The 18,662-nt window shown below is 44.4% G+C and overlaps 1 protein-coding gene across 4 annotated transcripts in view; it reads right to left on the bottom strand.

Moving 5' to 3' along the window:
- USP24 (ubiquitin specific peptidase 24) overlaps window positions 1–18,171 on the bottom strand; it is a 167,293-nt gene extending 149,122 nt beyond the window's left edge. For all 4 annotated transcript variants that reach the window (XM_089660267.1, XM_089660268.1, XM_089660269.1 and 1 more), the window contains exons 1-7: window positions 18,040–18,171; window positions 11,185–11,328; window positions 8,363–8,485; window positions 6,169–6,204; window positions 6,018–6,083; window positions 3,377–3,442; window positions 780–854 (exon numbers count right to left, since the gene is read on the bottom strand). In XM_089660267.1, coding sequence (XP_089516393.1) covers window positions 780–854; window positions 3,377–3,442; window positions 6,018–6,083; window positions 6,169–6,204; window positions 8,363–8,485; window positions 11,185–11,328; window positions 18,040–18,072 — 543 coding nt within the window. In that variant the 5' untranslated portion in view covers window positions 18,073–18,171. The remainder of the gene's footprint in view (window positions 1–779; window positions 855–3,376; window positions 3,443–6,017; window positions 6,084–6,168; window positions 6,205–8,362; window positions 8,486–11,184; window positions 11,329–18,039) is intronic.
- Between the last annotated feature and the right edge of the window lie 491 nt (window positions 18,172–18,662).

The following is an 18,662-nucleotide window of genomic DNA, read 5'->3' as shown; positions in this document are numbered from 1 at the left end:
CATTTTACATATATTATACATTCACAGTCCCTGACCTCAAGAAGTTTATAGTCTAAGGTCCCTAACTCACATTTTTACTAGGGCCAATTTACACAGGAGCCAATTATCCTACCAGCATGTCTTTGGAGTGTGGAAGGAAACCGGGATACAAGGAGGAAACCCGCACAGTGAGAACATGCAAACTCTGGGCAGGTAGTGTCATGGTTGGGACTCACTCAACAACCCTAGCGCTGCCAGGCGGAAATGCTAACCACTTAGCTGCGATCAAATCCATAAACAACTGAATAACTATCATATTCCTTTTGATCAATTTACACTCAGTTTCGATCATATTCAATCATACTGAGCTGATTCGCCAGAGTGGATTGTTACTGATCGTTCTGCATGGATTGGCAATATCATGATGCTCTTTTCATGAATACTTATTTTGATTGGTCAGATTATGAGGGTACATGGTGGAAGCAGAGATGCGAACGAGAACCGACAATACTAAGTTACGATTGTATCTCATCTAGTGACTGAAATCCACTCCCAAGTGGGTAGCAAATCATTCACATGAGTTGTCGGCTACAGAATGATTATTCCTATTGGAAAAGATCGATTGGAAGTGAATCTGACCATTTATTGGTGAATTTGACCATTTATTGAAGCGTGTAAAGCCACTATTAGGCCAAGGAAAACCTGAGAACTGTAGCGGCAGGGACACGGTTGTGAACTACAACTACCAGGAAAGGGAGAGTCTATGAAAGATAATACAACACAGAATACTGTAACCATACCTTGTCCTTCAGATCCTTCTCTTCCACATTCTGTACATACTTTATCATCTTATGAATAACATGATCCAGCATTGGCTGATGGTATAAAGCAAGATTTCAAAATCAGTAATGATCATTATTAAAATAAAAATTAAAAGCAAGTATTCTGAATACAAAAAGATTTTACACATATACACACGTACATTTTATTTATACACACACACACACATATACACACATACATACATACATATTTTATATATTTATATTTTTGCAGTCATAAGGAATGTAAACATTACTTGTGACAGCAAAAGGCAGTGATAGGTACTCTTTACAGAGAGATCTGGGCTCTATTAGATCCCAGACCTTTCCTGTGCCCTAAAACCAACTGATCACACAGACATCGGTGTGATCAAAGGCCCTTAAGATTTAGAAATAGTGCTGTGTACTTCCCAGGAAACCAGAAGTGACAACAGTACTTGTTGCTTCCCGTTTCCTATACCATAGAGCTCATCAGAGACATTCTGGTCCTCCATGGGCTCTATGATAAGCTGGGAGAATCGCCAGACCAAATCAGACCAAAATCGAGCTCTTTGGCATCAACTCAACTCGCTGTGTTTGGAGGAGGAGAAATGCTGCCTATGACCCCAAGAACACCATCCCAACTGTCAAACATGGTGGTGGAAACATTCTGCTAAGGCAGTGTTTCTCAACTCCAGTCCTCATGGACCCCCAACAGGTCATGTTTTCAGGATTTCCATTATTTTGCACAGGTGATTTGATCAGTTTCACTGCCTTAGTAATTACCACAGCTGTTTCATCTGAGGGAAATCCTGAAAACATGACCTGTTGGGGGTCCATGAGGACTGGAGTTGAGAAACTGTGCTAAGGGGACAGGACAACTGCACCGCATCAAAGGGCCGATGGACAGGGCAATGTACCATTAAATCTTGGGTGAGAACCTTCTTCCCTCAGCCAGGGCATTGAAAATGGGTCGTGGATGGGTGTTCCAGCATGACAATGACCCAAAACACACAGCCAAGGCAACAAAGGAGTGGCTCAAGAAGAAGCACATTAAACTCGTCACGCCGGCTGCAGGAAAATGTGCGGCCTCCCGGTGTCTGGGCCTAAACGCCGAGCGCCCGCACATTTGCTCTCTATTAAAAAAGGACATATGTGCCGAAAGTGTCGCCCTCAGCAAACATGTCCGGTACTCACGGAAAGGTCCCGATCTCCTCTTTCGATTGGGACCTTTCCCGATCATGTGACCACTGTGACGCGCCCTGACTCCCAGCTTCTGAAACTCTTAAAGGGCAGGGCGGCGCCGGTGTGAAGGAGTTAAGGTCCTGGAGTGGCCTAGCCAGTCTCCAGACCTTAATCCGAATGAAAATCTGTGGAGGGAGCGGAATGTTCGGGTTGCCAAACATCAGCCACCAAACCTTAATGACTTAGAGAGGATCTGCCAAGAGGAGTGGGCCAAAATCCCTCCTGAGATGTGTGCAAACCTGGGGGCCAACTCCAGGAAATGTCTGACCTCTGTGATTGCCAACAAGGGAATTGCCACCAAGTACTAAGTCATGTTTTGTGAAGGGGATCAAATACTTATTTCCCTCATGAACATGCAAATCAGTCATCATTTGTTAGACGCATTTCTGCTGAATTTGTTGCTGCTATTCTGTCTCAGTGCTACAATACACCGAACATTCGATTTTTAGACCGATCATTTATTTGTGAGTGGGCGAACATTCAAAATCAGCAGGGGAGCAAATACTTATTTCCTTCACTGTAGATATATATATATACACACACACACACACATACTTTAATCCAGTGATTGGTTAAATGCTTTCAACAGATGCAGCTAGCACAAGTACCCAATCTTTTTTTTAGGTTAGCTTCCCATTATGCGGTGTACACATGTACATGTGCTAAGTGAAAGTGCTATGAGCTCCATAGTGCATTTTAGGAATTAGGAGCTGGGGAGACTTGTTGAGACAGCATAACTGAGGGGAGATTGGATGAAGTGGGGTCAGGGAATTAAAGGAAGCTGCAAGACAGCCCCAACATCCAGCATCTAATGCTGGCAGCCTGTCTGATTCTAAGAGTCTGACAGCTGCTACGGGCTGGACAGCGCTGGGTGGTGCACTCAGTTTAGGGCAATATGCGGCCAGGGTCAAATGCCTAGAATGCAGACCGCCTTAAACATACATACCACTACATGCACCGCCCAGCCCTGTCCAGCCGCAGAAGCTGTCAAGACTCTTAGAATTTGACAGACTGCTGGCAGCGGGGCTGGACGGTGCGCCTGTGCCCTTCAGCCTCAGCTAAACGCTGAAGCCTCATGCGCCAGGGCTGAAAATCCAGTGTGTATGATGCCTAAACCTCAACTGTTCAATATATTAAAAAGAATTGTCAAACCCCCATGCCATGGCCATCTAGTTATCAGGGAAAAGAAGTACCATGGCTGCGTTTGAGGTACACGGGTGCATTAATCAGCAGAGGTACGTCTAATTCCTGATAAACAGAAGGCCAATGCACAGAGGGTCTATATTTTATTTAAAAATAAATAAATGCCTTAACACATAAATATGAAAGAAAACGCATTATAGGTTTGTTACCTGCACAGTAGTGGAATTGAGGTATTCTGCACACACTCCCAGCGGCTGAACCAGAGCAGACACCGCCTGAGAGAGAAAAAATAAAGATTAGATGTTACGATGCTGGCAATTCAACCTGGAATATGTTCATAGATATGAAAGGATACGTTCACTTTCAGAAGACGTTACATGTTCCACTCATTTTTTTTCATTCAACCTGTTCCAGCATCTGCAATCTCTTCAACGCACAAAAGCCTCAATGGTCCAAGTAACTTTTTAAAAGTCCTAATCTAGATAGAGTCCTAAAAAGAGCACCCTCCTATTTTTTGGGTCTGCTAATCCTCTTGGAGGCTGTCTTTAATCACTAATCCTGGGGTCCTCCACCCTCCAGCTCCGGTCCTCTATGATGCAAAGAACAGCACTCTTGTATTGACATGGCCACAGCTCTCTGAACTGCTCTGTGAGCTCAGGCTGGCTTGATGATGTAGGGGGCAAGTCCTTGACGCCCTGGGCTCAAAGGTAGTGGGCTACGAGATAGCGGGTGACATTTACCACCAAAAAGGAGTGGTGTCTGGGGTGACCACTGCAGTGCTGCAGCATGGAAAGGGCAAGTTCTGCCTTCTGAACTTTTGGGGGGGGGGGGGGAGAGAAGTTTTTTTTTTAAATTACATTTTCAGAGGAGGTGGGGTTTAACCACTTGAAGACCCCTATAGCAGTTTTACTGCTACAGGGCAGTCCTCCTGTGCAAAATCACATCTATCTCTCTATCTACATAGATCTATCTATAGATCTATCAATCTATCTATAGATCTATCAATCTATCTATAGATCTATCAATCTATCTATAGATCTATCAATCTATCTATAGATCTATCTATCCGTCCATATCCATCTATCCGTCCATATCCATCTATCCGTCCATATCCATCTATCCGTCCATATCCATCTATCCGTCCATATCCATCTATCCGTCCATATCCATCTATCCGTCCATATCCATCTATCCGTCCATATCCATCTATCCGTCCATATCCATCTATCCGTCCATATCCATCTATCCGTCCATATCCATCTATCCGTCCATATCCATCTATCCGTCCATATCCATCTATCCGTCCATATCCATCTATCCGTCCATATCCATCTATCCGTCCATATCCATCTATCCGTCCATATCCATCTATCCGTCCATATCCATCTATCCGTCCATATCCATCTATCCGTCCATATCCATCTATCCGTCCATATCCATCTATCCGTCCATATCCATCTATCCGTCCATATCTATCCGTCCATATCTATCCGTCCATATCTATCCGTCCATATCTATCTGTCTGTCTGTCTATTCATATCTATCTATCTGTCTGTCTATTCATATCTATGTCTGTCTGTCTGTCACTATCTATCTATCTATCAATTATCTATCTATAGATCTATATCTATAGATTTATATATCTATATATACATACACACACCGCCGGCTTGCTTCTGCTGTGAACACTCACAGCAGAAGCCAATCTGCGCATTCCGGTGAATGGATGTTCGCCAGCACCCAGCCGACGTTTGAGCAGGAGAAAGAAAAAAAAAAAAACAGAGCAATGCCTATGTAAACAAGCCAGAGCTCTGTTCTGACAGGTGGGAAAGTGAAAGATCCTGTGTCAATGCAAAGCTGGGAACTGATGGTGTACTTCCCCTAGTACATGCATCACCTAGTGTACATCAACCACATAGCTAGGCACACACTTAACCCTTTGATTGCCCTAGATGTTAACCCCTTCCCAACCTGTGTCACTAGTACAGTGATCAGTGCATATTTTTAGCACTGATCCTTGTATTAACGTCACTGGTTCCCACAAAGTGTCAGTGAAGATTTTTTTTTTTTTTTCCAAAATTGCCGGTCTTTTTTTAGTTTTGTTTATAACGCAAAAAGGAAAAACCAAAGAGGTGATCGAATACCATCAAAAGAAAGCTCTATTTGTGGGGAAAAAAAGCCAAAAACTAAATTTGTGACCTCGTGAGGTTGTGCGTGACCTCGCAATTGTCAGTTAAAATAACGCAGTGTCGTATCTCAAAAAATGGCCTGGTCATGACCTATAAACTATAAGTGATATAACTGTTGCATTATAATTTGCAAGTGTTAGGCTACGTTCACACTAGCATTGTGTGCAGGCGGCAGAGAGGCGTTTGGGAAGCGTTTTTACCGCTTCCCAAACGCCTCTGCCAATTCTGCACATTACAGCTCTAACGGGAGCTTTTGCGTCGCGGCAAAACAGACGCCTCTGGTCGAGTCAGGAGGCGTTGAAGCCTCCTATTCTCGTCTATGGTGCCGCTCTGCAAACGCCCGGCCGGCGTTTGCGGTGTGGTTGTGACGCGGTTGCGGGGCGTTTGCGGAGCGGTAACACCATTCAAACTGCATTATAGGCGTTTGTGGGGCGTTATTAACGCTCGGCAAACGCCTAGCAACCGCTGCTAAACCGCGCATGCAGTTAAAAAACACTCCGCAAACGCCGGACCAACGCTTGCCAAACGCTATAGGGACGTTTGGCAAGCGTTGGCAAAACAGCCTAGTGTGAACGAGCCCTTAAGATACAGCAAAACAGATGAAATCAGATCAAACGATTTTATTATTTTCTCTAGACAAAAAACAATACATGCATCTTACCCCAAGTTCTATATTGTCGGAGTTCAGCTTGGACTGAATTGCAGAGAATCCACCTAGCTCTCCAAACTAGAGAAATGAGACAAATTTATTGACATTCAATTCCACTTGGCCAATAGAAATGTTGGTTTCTGTGTGTGCCTGAAAGACTTACCCTGTTCACCAGATCCACCAACCAACCATGAGGCTCCTGAGAGACACAAAAGAGGAAAATCGGCATCTGTTATACACAACGCATACAGTTGTGCTCAGGAGTTGGCCTCCCATTGGAGAATTTGTAATATACAGGATGTACCATTTAAAAGAAAAAGGTGGAAAAACCCATTTCTTTTATATCTTATGGAAATCATTCTGTAACTGTAGGTGATAACAGAATGGCCCAATCATAAAACAAAAAATGGCAACAAGTAAACCAATGAAATGCCCCCTGTCCAAAAGTCTGCATCCCCTTAGTTCATAATACCGTGTATTGCCCCCTTTAGCATCAATGACACTGTGCCGTCTTTTGTAATAGTTGTCTATGAGGCCCCCGAATTCTTGCAGGTGGCAGAGCTGCCCATTCATCTTGGCAAAATGCCTCCAGGTGGTCTTGTATGAACCGCACAACTGAGATCACCCTAGACGGCTCGATGATATTAAGGTCAGGAGACTGTGATGGCCACTCTAGAACCTTCACCTTTTTCTGAAGGGTCAGCTTGGCCTTGTGCTTAGGGTCACTGTCGCGTCCCATGTGCAGCTTTCGTGCAGAAGAACACAGATTGTCTGCCAGTATTTTCTGATAACACGCTGCATTCATCTAGCCATCAATTTGCACAAGATTGCTCGTGCCTTTGTCACTTTGGGAGACCCCTGTCTCAGCTCCCCATATCCCTCTTATGTGTAAGTCACCCTGTGCCTGTTAGGGATACAGGGTGATTGGTCCTAATATTGGGGTGGGGAGGGGTTGTGGATTGTTTAATGCCATGTGGTTGCATCCCATTGTTCTATTGTGTGTCTTGCAAATTATTATGGGATATATGTGTTTATGTGTATTAGCTTAGTGGGGGGGTGTCTCAAGCAGCCCTCCCTCCTGATGGCACTGTCTGCTGGTGTGAAGTTTGAATACCTGTGTGTCTCCATACAAAATGTAGATTGCCCCGCCCTATGTCATTATGCAGGGAGGGGGGGGGGACTGTCCCTTGAGTGTATATATCTTGTATCTGTGTTGAAATAAACTAGTTTTGCCTTCTCAATTACTTCAAGATTGGTGTTGTGTAGTCTTGTATGGTCGGCTGTGGTGTCTGTTGTCGGTGTTCGGATAGGGAAGCGGTAATCTAACGGAAATACCCAAGCGCAGTCTAGGTCGGTTCCGTTACACTCACACCCCCCCAAAACATCAGTGATCCACCACCATGCTTCACAGTGATGGTATTCTTGTCGCTATAGGTCTTGTTGACCCCTCTCCAAACACAGCGCTTAGAGTTGTGACCATAAAGCTCTAATTTGGTCTCGTCACACCAGATCAGTGTGCCAAAAGCTGTGAGGCGTGTCAAGGTGTTGTCGGGCATATTGTAACAGGGCTTTGTGTGGCACTGGTGAAGTAAAGGCTTCCTTCTGGCAACTCGACCATGCAGCTCATTTTTGTTCAAGCATCGTTGTATTGTGCTACTTGAAACAACCACACCGTCTTATCAGAGCGGCATGTAATTCTCCTGAGGTTTACCTATGGGTTTTTCTTTGTATCCTGAACAATTCTTCTGGCAGTTGTGGCTGCAATCTTTCTTGGCCTACCTGACCTTGGCTTGATGTCAAGAGATCCCTGAATTTCCCACTTCCTAATAAGTGATTGAAAAATACTGGCCAGCATATTCAAGGCTTTGGATATCTTTTTATATCCTTTTCCATTTTTATAAAGTTCCATTACCTTGTTACGCAAGTCTTTTGACAGTTCTTGTTTGCTTCCCATGGCTCAGTATCTAGCCTGCTCAGTGCTTCCACGTGAGAGCTGAAAAACTCATTGACTATTTATACACTGACACTAATTACATTTTAAAAAAGCCACAGATGTGGGAACTGAGCCATTATAACCAGTGTGTGTGTCACCTTGTGTGTCTGTACCAAGGCCGAACATTCCAGGGGATGGAAACTTTTGATCATGGCCATTTGGGTGATTTCTGTTACTACAATTTAAAAAAAAGACAAACTATGTGATAATAAATGGCTTCATGTGATCACTATCCTTAAATAAAAGATAGTTTTTTCAGCAGTCATATTTTCAGTATCGATGCCAAAAATTCACAATTTTTGCCAGGGGGTGCAAATTTTTGCGTATATCTGTATTATAATGGAAGGAGATGGACAACTCTCACCTTCTGCATGGCGCTGGCTGGTGATAAGGCAAATGTATTTCCCTCGCCGAACACATCCGCCCAGTTCTTCTGGCACATCTTCATCCGGTTCTTGAAATGGTATTCATTATCAGGATTAAAAGCCTGGAGCGAGACATGGAAAAAGGAAACGTCTAATTAGCTTTAACCTCCCTAGCGGTCTGATTATGTCACTATTTCTCTGCTCAAAGCGGTACATTTTTTTGCATGGAAATATGTTGTTTTTTTATTGTAGGCCTGTAATTTTTAGGAATAACTCACTGAAATCTGTCTGAACAAGAGTCTAGTAAACATCCCGGGGAGGATAAAATATGAAACGCGAAATCATAAATTATAATTTAATAAATAATCATAAAAAATAATAATACATTTAATTCAATAATATAATCAAACCAAATACACTGAAATGTGAAATAGAGCGCCAAGTTCGCACATCGCTGAGCTCAGTCGCAGAATCGTTTTCAGTGTCTGATGAGGAATTTCCCCCACGAATCATTATCACTCAATTCTGCAAGTGGTTCTGATTTACTATCGCTGTTCTCTAGCCGGTCTAAAACCGCTTTTGACCTAAAGGGACGCTTTTTGGACGCCATGGACGTTTCTCAGTTTCCAGGCAGAAAGAACAGTAAAAATGCAGGCAGGGCGCCGGACAAAGCACTCGGGACAAAATGTATGTGAAATGGTTTGATACAGGAATGTTATACTATGTGATTTTAGTGTATTCAGTGAATGTCACTTTTAAAATTTTTGAATTTCCCGCCAGTTCCGTCCCCCGTACGTCCCGACGTCGCAGGGAACGGAACCCGGAAGACAGATGCCGACATCGGAGAGAAGAGATGGCTGGGGACACTGCAGGGGGGACATCGTGGGAGCGCAGGACAAGGTAAGTGAAGAAGAGATCCCGGAGCAACGCTGCAGTGTATTCCCGAGTGTAGCTCGGGGTTACCGATGGTACTGAAACTTTACCCCGAGCTACACTCAGGAATACCGCCAGGGGGGTTAAAGCACAGTCCACCCTTAAGACCATGTTTCATATTACACCCATAGAGTGTAAAATCAAGCATGTTCGTATACAGCATCCCCAAACCACCCTCACCAGAATCGCAGCGTGCATCATAATTGAACAGCCAGATATTTTTTTTTTTAAATTTAGCATAGCTCCGCCTTCATAGTTACATCATCTAATATAGTCCAACAACGTTACAAGTCCTATCTGCCACCAATGCAACCCAGCACAGCAACGGCAGCAGGGCGGAGACGGTACCATGTAGTCTAACCGCACTTCCTGCAACCGCGCAACAGAACATCCGTATGGGCAGGAGCCTGTGCCCTGCTCCTGCGACACAATTATCATGGGTGCAATGTTCTGCAGGCTTCTATGCAAAAGGTAGTAAATGCAAAAAGATCAATGTTAATGCATCTTAGATTGTAAGCTCCCAGGATCAGGGCCCTCCTATCCCTCTTGTATTGAACTGTATTGTTGCTGTATTGTCTCCTTTATATTGTAAAGCGCTGAGCAAACTGTTGGCGCCATAAAACCTGTATAATAATAATAATATATAAATCCTGTATAATAATATATAAATCCTGTATAATAATAATAATAATATATAAATCCTGTATAATAATAATAATAATAATATATAAATCCTGTATAATAATAATATTAATTTACTTTTTGAAAAAGGTAGACTATGCCTTTAAGACATTTAATGACATTTGTATTTCATTTTTTTGTTACTGTAAATTTTTTTCGTTTTTTAATATTGTACATTTTTATTAAGGGCCAGTTCCCATTTTGTTTTGAAAACAGAACATACTGACAACACCACCACTTTAAAGTGTAAACGTTGCAATGAAAGAAAGCCATCATTAGTATAAAACAAAAATCAGGAGAAATATGAACATAAATAAACAGCACGGTAATCTGCACAATTCAAAAACATAAATCGACATAAACCTGCACCTCGTTGGATGATTTAGACTCCATGCACACGTGGCGTTTTGATAACAAGCATGATTTACTGCATCTACAGACTGATTTTCCTGTTGTGGGTTTAGTAACACTTATTTATTTATTTCAGGTACTTATATAGTGCTGTCATTTTCCACAGCGTTTTACATATATATATATATATATATATATATTTATTGTACATTCACATCAGTCCCTAACCCTCAAGGGGCGTACAATCTAAGGTCCCTAACTCACATTCATACATACACATACTAGGGACAATTTAGACAGGATCCAATTAACCTACCAGCATGTCTTTGGAGTGTTGGAGGAAACAGGAGTACCCGGAGGAAACCCACACAGGCACAGAGAAAACATGCAAACTCCAGGCAGGCGGTGCCGTGGTTGCGATTCGAACCAACGACCCTAGTACAGCTAACCATTTAGCCACTGTGCTGCCCATACACTTTAAGGAAAACCTTTGCTATTGTATTTTATATGATCAGTTTGAACTGCCCAGGCTTGTGCCAGGCTTACTTTAAAACAAAGATGGCGAGGCGTTTACCGGTCATGGAAAAATGGCGTCTGCCCAGAGGTCCCTACGGTGTGTTAACTACACACATTTCTCACGGAACTCCACACTCCTAATTCCTCTCCACAGAACACAAGCGAGGCGTCTTATCGATCCCATTCATGTTAATGCATTAGAGGGGAATAGAGCACTCAGTCCTTCCTGTGAACCGCCTGGAGCTCTTAATAAATGACTGAGCGGGTAAATTGGCAGAACTGTTAATGGAAGCAATAAGAGCCTGGCGCAGCCTGAACCAGACAAGGGCGCACACATTACCATTGTCAGCACGCCCAGCAGACCGCTGGGAATCGGCTCCTGCTTGATTCTTTCTGCCACCAGCTCGATCAGCAACATCAGCATGTTGTAGATGCCCTCGTGGATCTCGGTGCCCCATTTGTGGACAGCGGTGGAGGTTAGCAACTTGAAGAGAAAACAGAAAAGTGACATCAGACCCGGCACAGAGCGATAAAACATTGATGGATTTTCACAGATTGCATTTGGGTAACCAAAAGGCGGCCTGATCTTATCACAGGCATGACGGATGGTCTCAGGCCCATTGCCACCTAAAACCTACAGTGACGGTCTGTCACCTTGTCGGGTGTGCATTAGCACAGTGACCTACCTGTTGCCTTTTCTGCTTGGATTGGGATCTAGGCAGGCTGGAAAATCTGTGTGTCAGTGATTGTTAGCCTTGGTTAACCCCTTCTTACCCAGCTCTGGCATCCTTTTAACCACTTGCAGACTTGTCTGCTCGCAATGTACTGTGGACGAGCGGCTTGCACAGGAAAAAGATGTACCTGTATGTCTCTGCCTGCTACCAGGCATGTGTGATTTGCCAACCCGGAGCCCTGGTGTGATTTGCAGACCTGGAGCCCCAGGATGATTTGTCATCCCAGTACACCGGTATGATTCGTCAGCCCGGAGCCCCGGTATGATTCGTCAGCCCGGAGCCCCGGTATGATTCGTCAGCCCGGAGCCCCGGTACGATTCGTTGGCCCGTGTGGCAAATCACACTGGGGCTCAGTGTTGACAAATCACACCGGGGCTCCGGGTTGACAAATCACACCGGGGCTCCGGGTTGACAAATCACACCGGGGCTCCGGGTTGACAAATCACACCGGGGCTCCGGGTTGACAAATCACACCGGGGCTCCGGGTTGACAAATCACACCGGGGCTCCGGGTTGACAAATCACACCGGGGCTCCGGGTTGACAAATCTCACCGGGGCTCCGGGTTGACAAATCTCACCGGGGCTCCGGGTTGACAAATCACACCGGGGCTCCGGGTTGACAAATCATACCGGGGCTCTGTGTTGACAAATCAACACAGAGCTCTGTACAGAGGGAACGATCTCTACGTTTCTCATCCCTGTAAAGCACGGATGAGAAACTAAGAGATCTTCTAGTGAAAGAAGCACACTGTAAACATAGGTAAGCACACATTTAAACCCCTTGGACCGCCCTAGATGTTAACCCCTAACCAGCCAGTGTCATTAGTACAGTGTATAGTATTATCACTGATCACCATTAGTGTCACTGGTGATGTCAGTGACAGTTAGTTTCCCCCCAACGTCAGTGTCCAACTGCCTGCCAAACTACCACAGGCCCATTATAAGTCGCTGATCACTGCCATTACTAGTATACAAAATTTCAGTATTCATCCCATAGAACGTAGATTCTGTAACTTTCATGCAAAACAACCAATATACACTTTTTGGGATTTTTTTTTTATCAGACATGTAGCAGAATACATTTTGGCCAAAACTTATGAAGAATTTTGTTTTAATGGCTGTTTTGTAGCAGAAAGTGAAAAAAAAAAAAAAAGCTTTTTTTCAAAATTTTTGGTCATTTTTAATTGGTGATCAAATACCACCAAAAGAAAGCTCTATTTGTGTGATACAAATTTCATTTGCGTACTGCAAAGCATGACCATGCAATTACCAGTTAAAGTAGCGCAGTGTCGAATAGCAAAAAATGTCCTGGTCACGAAGGGCGTAAAACCTTCCGAAGCTCAAGTGATTAAAAAGGGTCTGTACACACCCAGGGGGGCGGTACAGACCAGCTGATCAGATGACTGGGATTGGCTGCCACAGAGGTCACATGATTTTTGGGATGAAATGGATAGACTTGTGTGTTTTTTCAACCACATTAATTAAGTAACTATGATTGAGAGCCAATTCCATCGGCTCCCAATCAGTACAGACCGAAAGCCGTCTGATAGCTCGGTCTATGTGCTTGGAGCGCAGTCTCAGCCAAGAACCATGGACGCATATGTGTGGCCAGGGGCGGACTGACAACTCATGGGGCCCCCGGGCAATAGGGGATCATGGGGCCCCTGTGTCCATGCCCAAACTGAAAAAAGCCTATGAAAAAGGTACCAGGGGCATCTCATGGGGCCCCCTACTGACCCCGGGCCCTCGGGCAGTGCCCAAGTTTCCAAATGGTCAGTCCGCCCCTGGGTGTGGCATCAGGGTGTTAAAGCGCACGCTCTCTGCAGCCGCTCACATGTGCTCTGTGAGCGGCTGCAGAGTTCAGCCCCTCACCTACCGGACACTTTTACCCCCTTCCTGTCCAGGCCAATTTTCAGCTTTCAGCGCTATCGCACTATGAATGACAATTGCGCTGTCATGCAACATTGTACCCGTATGAAATTATCGTTTTTTTTCACACAGAGCTTTCTTTTGGTGGTATTTAATCGTCACTAGGCGTTTTATTTTTTTGCACTATAAACAAAAAAAAAAAAAGAGCAAAAAATTTGAAAAAAAAAAAAAAAAAAAGGTTTTCTTTATTTCTATAATAAAATTTTGCAAACAGGTAATTTTTCTCCTTCACTGATGTGCGTTGATGAGGATGCACTAATAGGCAGCACTGATGCTGCTGCACGGGGATATGCAGCAATGATGGACACTGATAGGAGGCACTGACTGATGGCACTGCTGGGCAGCACTGACTGATGGCACTGCTGGGCGGCACTGATGGGTTGCACTGCAGGGCACTGTTCATCAGGGCAGTGATGATCAGTGCCGATCTGCTCTGTGACAGCGTGAGGAAAGTGCTGCCGATAACCAGCAACTGTATTTACTCCGTGATCTGCTGTGTCATTGGGCACAGCTGATCACGTGGTAAAAAGCCGCTGTGATTGGCCTTTTACCTCATCATGTGATCAGCTGTGTCCATAGGACAAAGCAATCACAGAGATCGCTGGGTACGTGCCATTGGCGGCACGCGGGAGAACGCGTTATGGGAGGACATCATAGGACGCCCTCCCAGAACTGGACAACCGCGCTGTAGCTGTCATTCATCTACAGTGCGGTTAGCAAGTGATTATAGTGACCTGAACTCAAAAAGTGAAGATTTGCTGTTATAAGGAACACCTAAACATTTTTTTTGCCTTAAATGCCTCTTAAAAAATAGCAGCACTTCCCAGTGTGTGAGTTTGACTTGGTACTCCTGTTCTCTAACCTTAATAGCTGTATATCTGCAGTGCGAGATCATCTAAGCCAGGGGTCTCAAGGGCCAGTTTACGTTCGTTCAGACTTTGAGGCCAGAGAGATTAGAAAATGCCTTGGCGTCAATGGGAGTAAACAATCTCCCATCACTGGTATTCATGAGAGGAATATTGCCCCAGTGTTGGTATCAGTGGGAGGAATAGTGTCCCATCATTGGGCTTCAGTGGGAAGAATAGTGTCCTGCCATTGGTGTCAGTGTGAGGAATAGTGTCCCATCATTGGTATCAGTGGGAGGAATAGTGCCCCATCATTGGTGTCAGTGGGAGGAATAGTGCCCCATCATTGGTGTCAGTGGGAGGAACAATGCCCCATCATTGGTGTCAGTGGGAGGAACAGTGCCCCATCATTGGTATCAGTGGGAGGAATAGTGCCCCATCATTGGTGTCAGTGGGAGGAATAGTGCCCCATCATTGGTGTCAGTGGGAGGAACAGTGCCCCATCATTGGTGTCAGTGGGAGGAACAGTGCCCCATCATTGGTGTCAGTGGGAGGAACAGTGCCCCATCATTGGTGTCAGTAGGAGGAATAGTGCCCCATCATTGGTGTCAGTGGGAGGAATAGTGCCCCATCATTGGTGTCAGTGGGAGGAATAGTGCCCCATCATTGGTGTCAGTGGGAGGAATAGTGCCCCATCATTGGTATCAGTGGGAGGAATAGTGCCCCATCATTGGTATCAGTGGGAGGAATAGTGCCCCATCATTGGTGTCAGTGGAGGGGAATAGTGCCCCATCATTGGTATCAGTGGGAGGAATAGTGTCCCATCATTGGTATCAGTGGGAGGAATAGTGTCCCATCATTGGTATCAGTGGGAGGAATAGTGCCCCATCATTGGTATCAGTGGGAGGAATAGTGCCCCATCATTGGTATCAGTGGGAGGAATAGTGTCCTGCCATTGGTGTCAGTGTGAGGAATAGTGCCCCATCATTGGTGTCACTGGGAGGAATAGTGCCCCATCATTGGTGTCAGTGGGAGGAATAGTGTCCCATCATTGGTGTCAGTGGGAGGAATAGTGCCCCATCATTGGTGTCAGTGGGAGGAATAGTGACCCATCATTGGTGTCAGTGGGAGGAATAGTGTCCTGCCATTGGTGTCAGTGTGAGGAATAGTGTCTTATCATTGTTATCAGTGACAAGAACTATGCCCTGTTGTTGATGTCAGTGGAAGGAAAAGTGCCCCAGCTCTGTCATGAGGAAGCAAAGCCCTGCTGATCTACCAAGATGGCCACCTCCACACAGTGCAGTACAAGGCATGGTAAGTTAGTAATAGGGAAAAGATTAGCAGCAGAGAGGTCATCGACAATACTGATGACTCTCCCAGGAGCAGGGCCCTCCTAACCCTCTTCTATTGAACTGTATTGTCTCCCGTTATATTGTAAAGTGCTGAGAAAACTGTTGGCGCCATATAAATCCTGTATTATAATAATAATAATAATAATAATAATAAGGATAATAGTCCTTTGCCCTCCACTTGCCATTTTAGTTACAGAAATTCCATTCTCCGGGTCGTCTATCTAGGCTGCAACATTTCAAAGGATCTTGTTCTGTATATTTCCCAGCGAACGAGTCAGGGATCCAAGTCTATTAATGGACACACCATGCTGTACACCTGCCAACATGCGCTATTCTCACAGCAACATAATAATCTGTTCTTCTCTTTTCATATCCTTTGTAATTACAGGTTACAAAAGTTAATAAGTGACTGAAAACAACTCAATCTGGTTCTGGGTAAACTAATCAGACCAGGTGACTGTAATAATAAAGGCAAGGTACCAACAGTAGACTATTAAAAAGTCAGGCGGCAGGATATATGCTGGGTACCGCGCAGGGGCGGACTGACAACTCATGGGGCCCCCGGGCAATAGGGGATCATGGGGCCCCTGTGCCCTTGCTCAAACTCAAAAAAGCCTATGAAAAAAAGGCACCAGGGGCATCTCATGGGGCCCCCTACTGACCCCAGGCCCTCGGGCAGTGCCTGAGTTTCCAAATGGTCAGTCCGCCCCTGGTACCACGTTATATTATCTTACTGTACAGATAAGTCAGTATAGTATGTGTGGATACAAATGGAGAAACAGAAAAAGGGCGCACCGACCTAGTGCATTATCGTTTAAAATAATTTATTAAAGAAATTAACAAAAATAGGTATCATACTCACAATGGACATAATAACACAGACATGTCAAACTGAACAAGGTGTATGATCCAAACAACATCTGAGTCCATACAATGGAACCCTGGATGACCAACTGACTAACGCGTTTCGAGGACACAATCTCTTCCTCAGAGCCAACCTTGTTGTTCTGTTGAGGGCAGCAAGCAGTGCATATTCCAGAAAATTCTAGAACATTCCTATTGGGTCTACTGAGTCCTTTCCTAGTGCAGGAGTAAAGTGTTTGTTGTGTAGTATAGTATGTGTGTCTGGTCTCTGTTCTATTCCATGTTGAAGGCATGATTGCAACCATACAACCACCTCCTTATGTCCAACAGCCCACAAGGACACCAAACCACATCTCCATCCTTATGTCAAACAACCAACAAGTAAACCAAACCACACCCCTAACACGTGAAAAACTAGCAAAAAAAAAAAAAAAAAGCACCAAACCACAGCCCTATATCATGTCAAAAAGACAAAATTGACACCAAATCACACCCCTTACTGACATCACGAATACAATACCACACCCCTATCATATGAACCAACCAAGAACAAAAAAAAACATATCTTTACGTCAAACAACCAACAAAGAAACCAAACCATACCCCTATCATGGTAAACAACCCACAAGAACACCAAACTACACCCCTACTGCCACAAAAAGCCAACCACATGTCCAATACATTAAAAAACAAACCACGCCCCTACTACGCCAACAGCCTACTAGGACAGCATACCGCACACTTTACTGACACCAAACCACAAAGACACCACAATCCTTATCTTGTCCAAAAACCCACCAGGATGGAAAAGTCCTGGAAGTCACACATTTCTGCTAAACCTCTTAAGAAGGCGCATGAACGCCTCAGCCCGGGCTCCATCCAGGCCACTCCCCCCCCCCCCCAACGCATTTCACTCCACCCGAGGAGCGAAGTCAAAGTGATTGAGGGCGTGGCCTGGTTGGAGTCCAAACCATAAATCCCTTCATGTCAAAATCACAAATCGAGATACTAAATCAAAACCCATAGTCTACCAAACAACCCACAAGGACATCAAACCACGGCCCTTATTGACACCATACCACACAATGATGTCAAACCACCCACAAGGACATCAAAGTACATCATATATATATATATAGAATACCAAATAACCCACAAGAAAACCAAACCACAGCTCTCTCATTTCACACAGCCAACAAGGACATCAAACCCCATCTTTATATCAAACAACCAATAAAGATAAAACACCAACACCATACCTACCGACACTAAATGATATCGCTTTTACGTCAAAACACAATAAAACCAATTCATCTCCCCGCTGATGCCAAACAACAAAAACTCGCTCAACTATATCTATAATTACAGCATGCGCCCCCCTCCAGCCTCCATCCCCAACTAAGATGTTAACCATAATGGCCCCAATGTTGCACCCCTGGATCACGCCAAATCACCACAAAAGACAATTTACCTTTTTAAAAGCTTCTGGCATACATCGGTCCATAAACCTTTTACAGCTTTCATCAGAATCTGAAACACCTGAAAGAAGAACAGGGAGATGCAAAAGTTAAAAGTATAAAGCAATGCGCAATTTAATTCCAGCTTTTGGCAACATCATACTTGGAAACACAGCTAGTGGCATCATCTGCCTGGCAGTGCTTTGTAAACGCTGAGGGACTGACTGAACATAAATTCAAATCCTTTTGCAAATAGAACATTTGCATGTTCTAAAAACCATGTCCTAAAAACAAACATGTTCCTCAAGATATCCATTGATTAGGACGAAACTCGTAGAATGGGGCATCTGGTGACGTCACTTGACGGCCCGTGAAGCGGCACTTCTGAGTTTACATGCAATTATACTAGATGCTTAAGTGCATTTATTTTAATGCATTTTATTTGAATAAATTATTACACTAGCGTTCTCTTTTTCATCCTTTATACCAGCCTGAGTATTCAGGTCCATAAACAGTAGTATTGATTGACACCCGTTATATGAAATTAATCTATGCAGTACCAGCAGAGGGATACCCGGTATATGGAGTAAAGCCGTGCGGTACTAGTTGAGGGGCCCTGGAGAATTGGGGAGAGACC

Source organism: Staurois parvus, unplaced genomic scaffold (genome assembly GCF_062004578.1).
Source record: "Staurois parvus isolate SC_StPar_1 unplaced genomic scaffold, SC_StPar_1.0 ptg001221l, whole genome shotgun sequence".
Taxonomy (NCBI): domain Eukaryota; kingdom Metazoa; phylum Chordata; class Amphibia; order Anura; family Ranidae; genus Staurois; species Staurois parvus.
The sequence above is the reverse complement of the archived record's forward strand: the minus strand, read 5'-3'. Positions and strand labels throughout refer to the sequence as shown.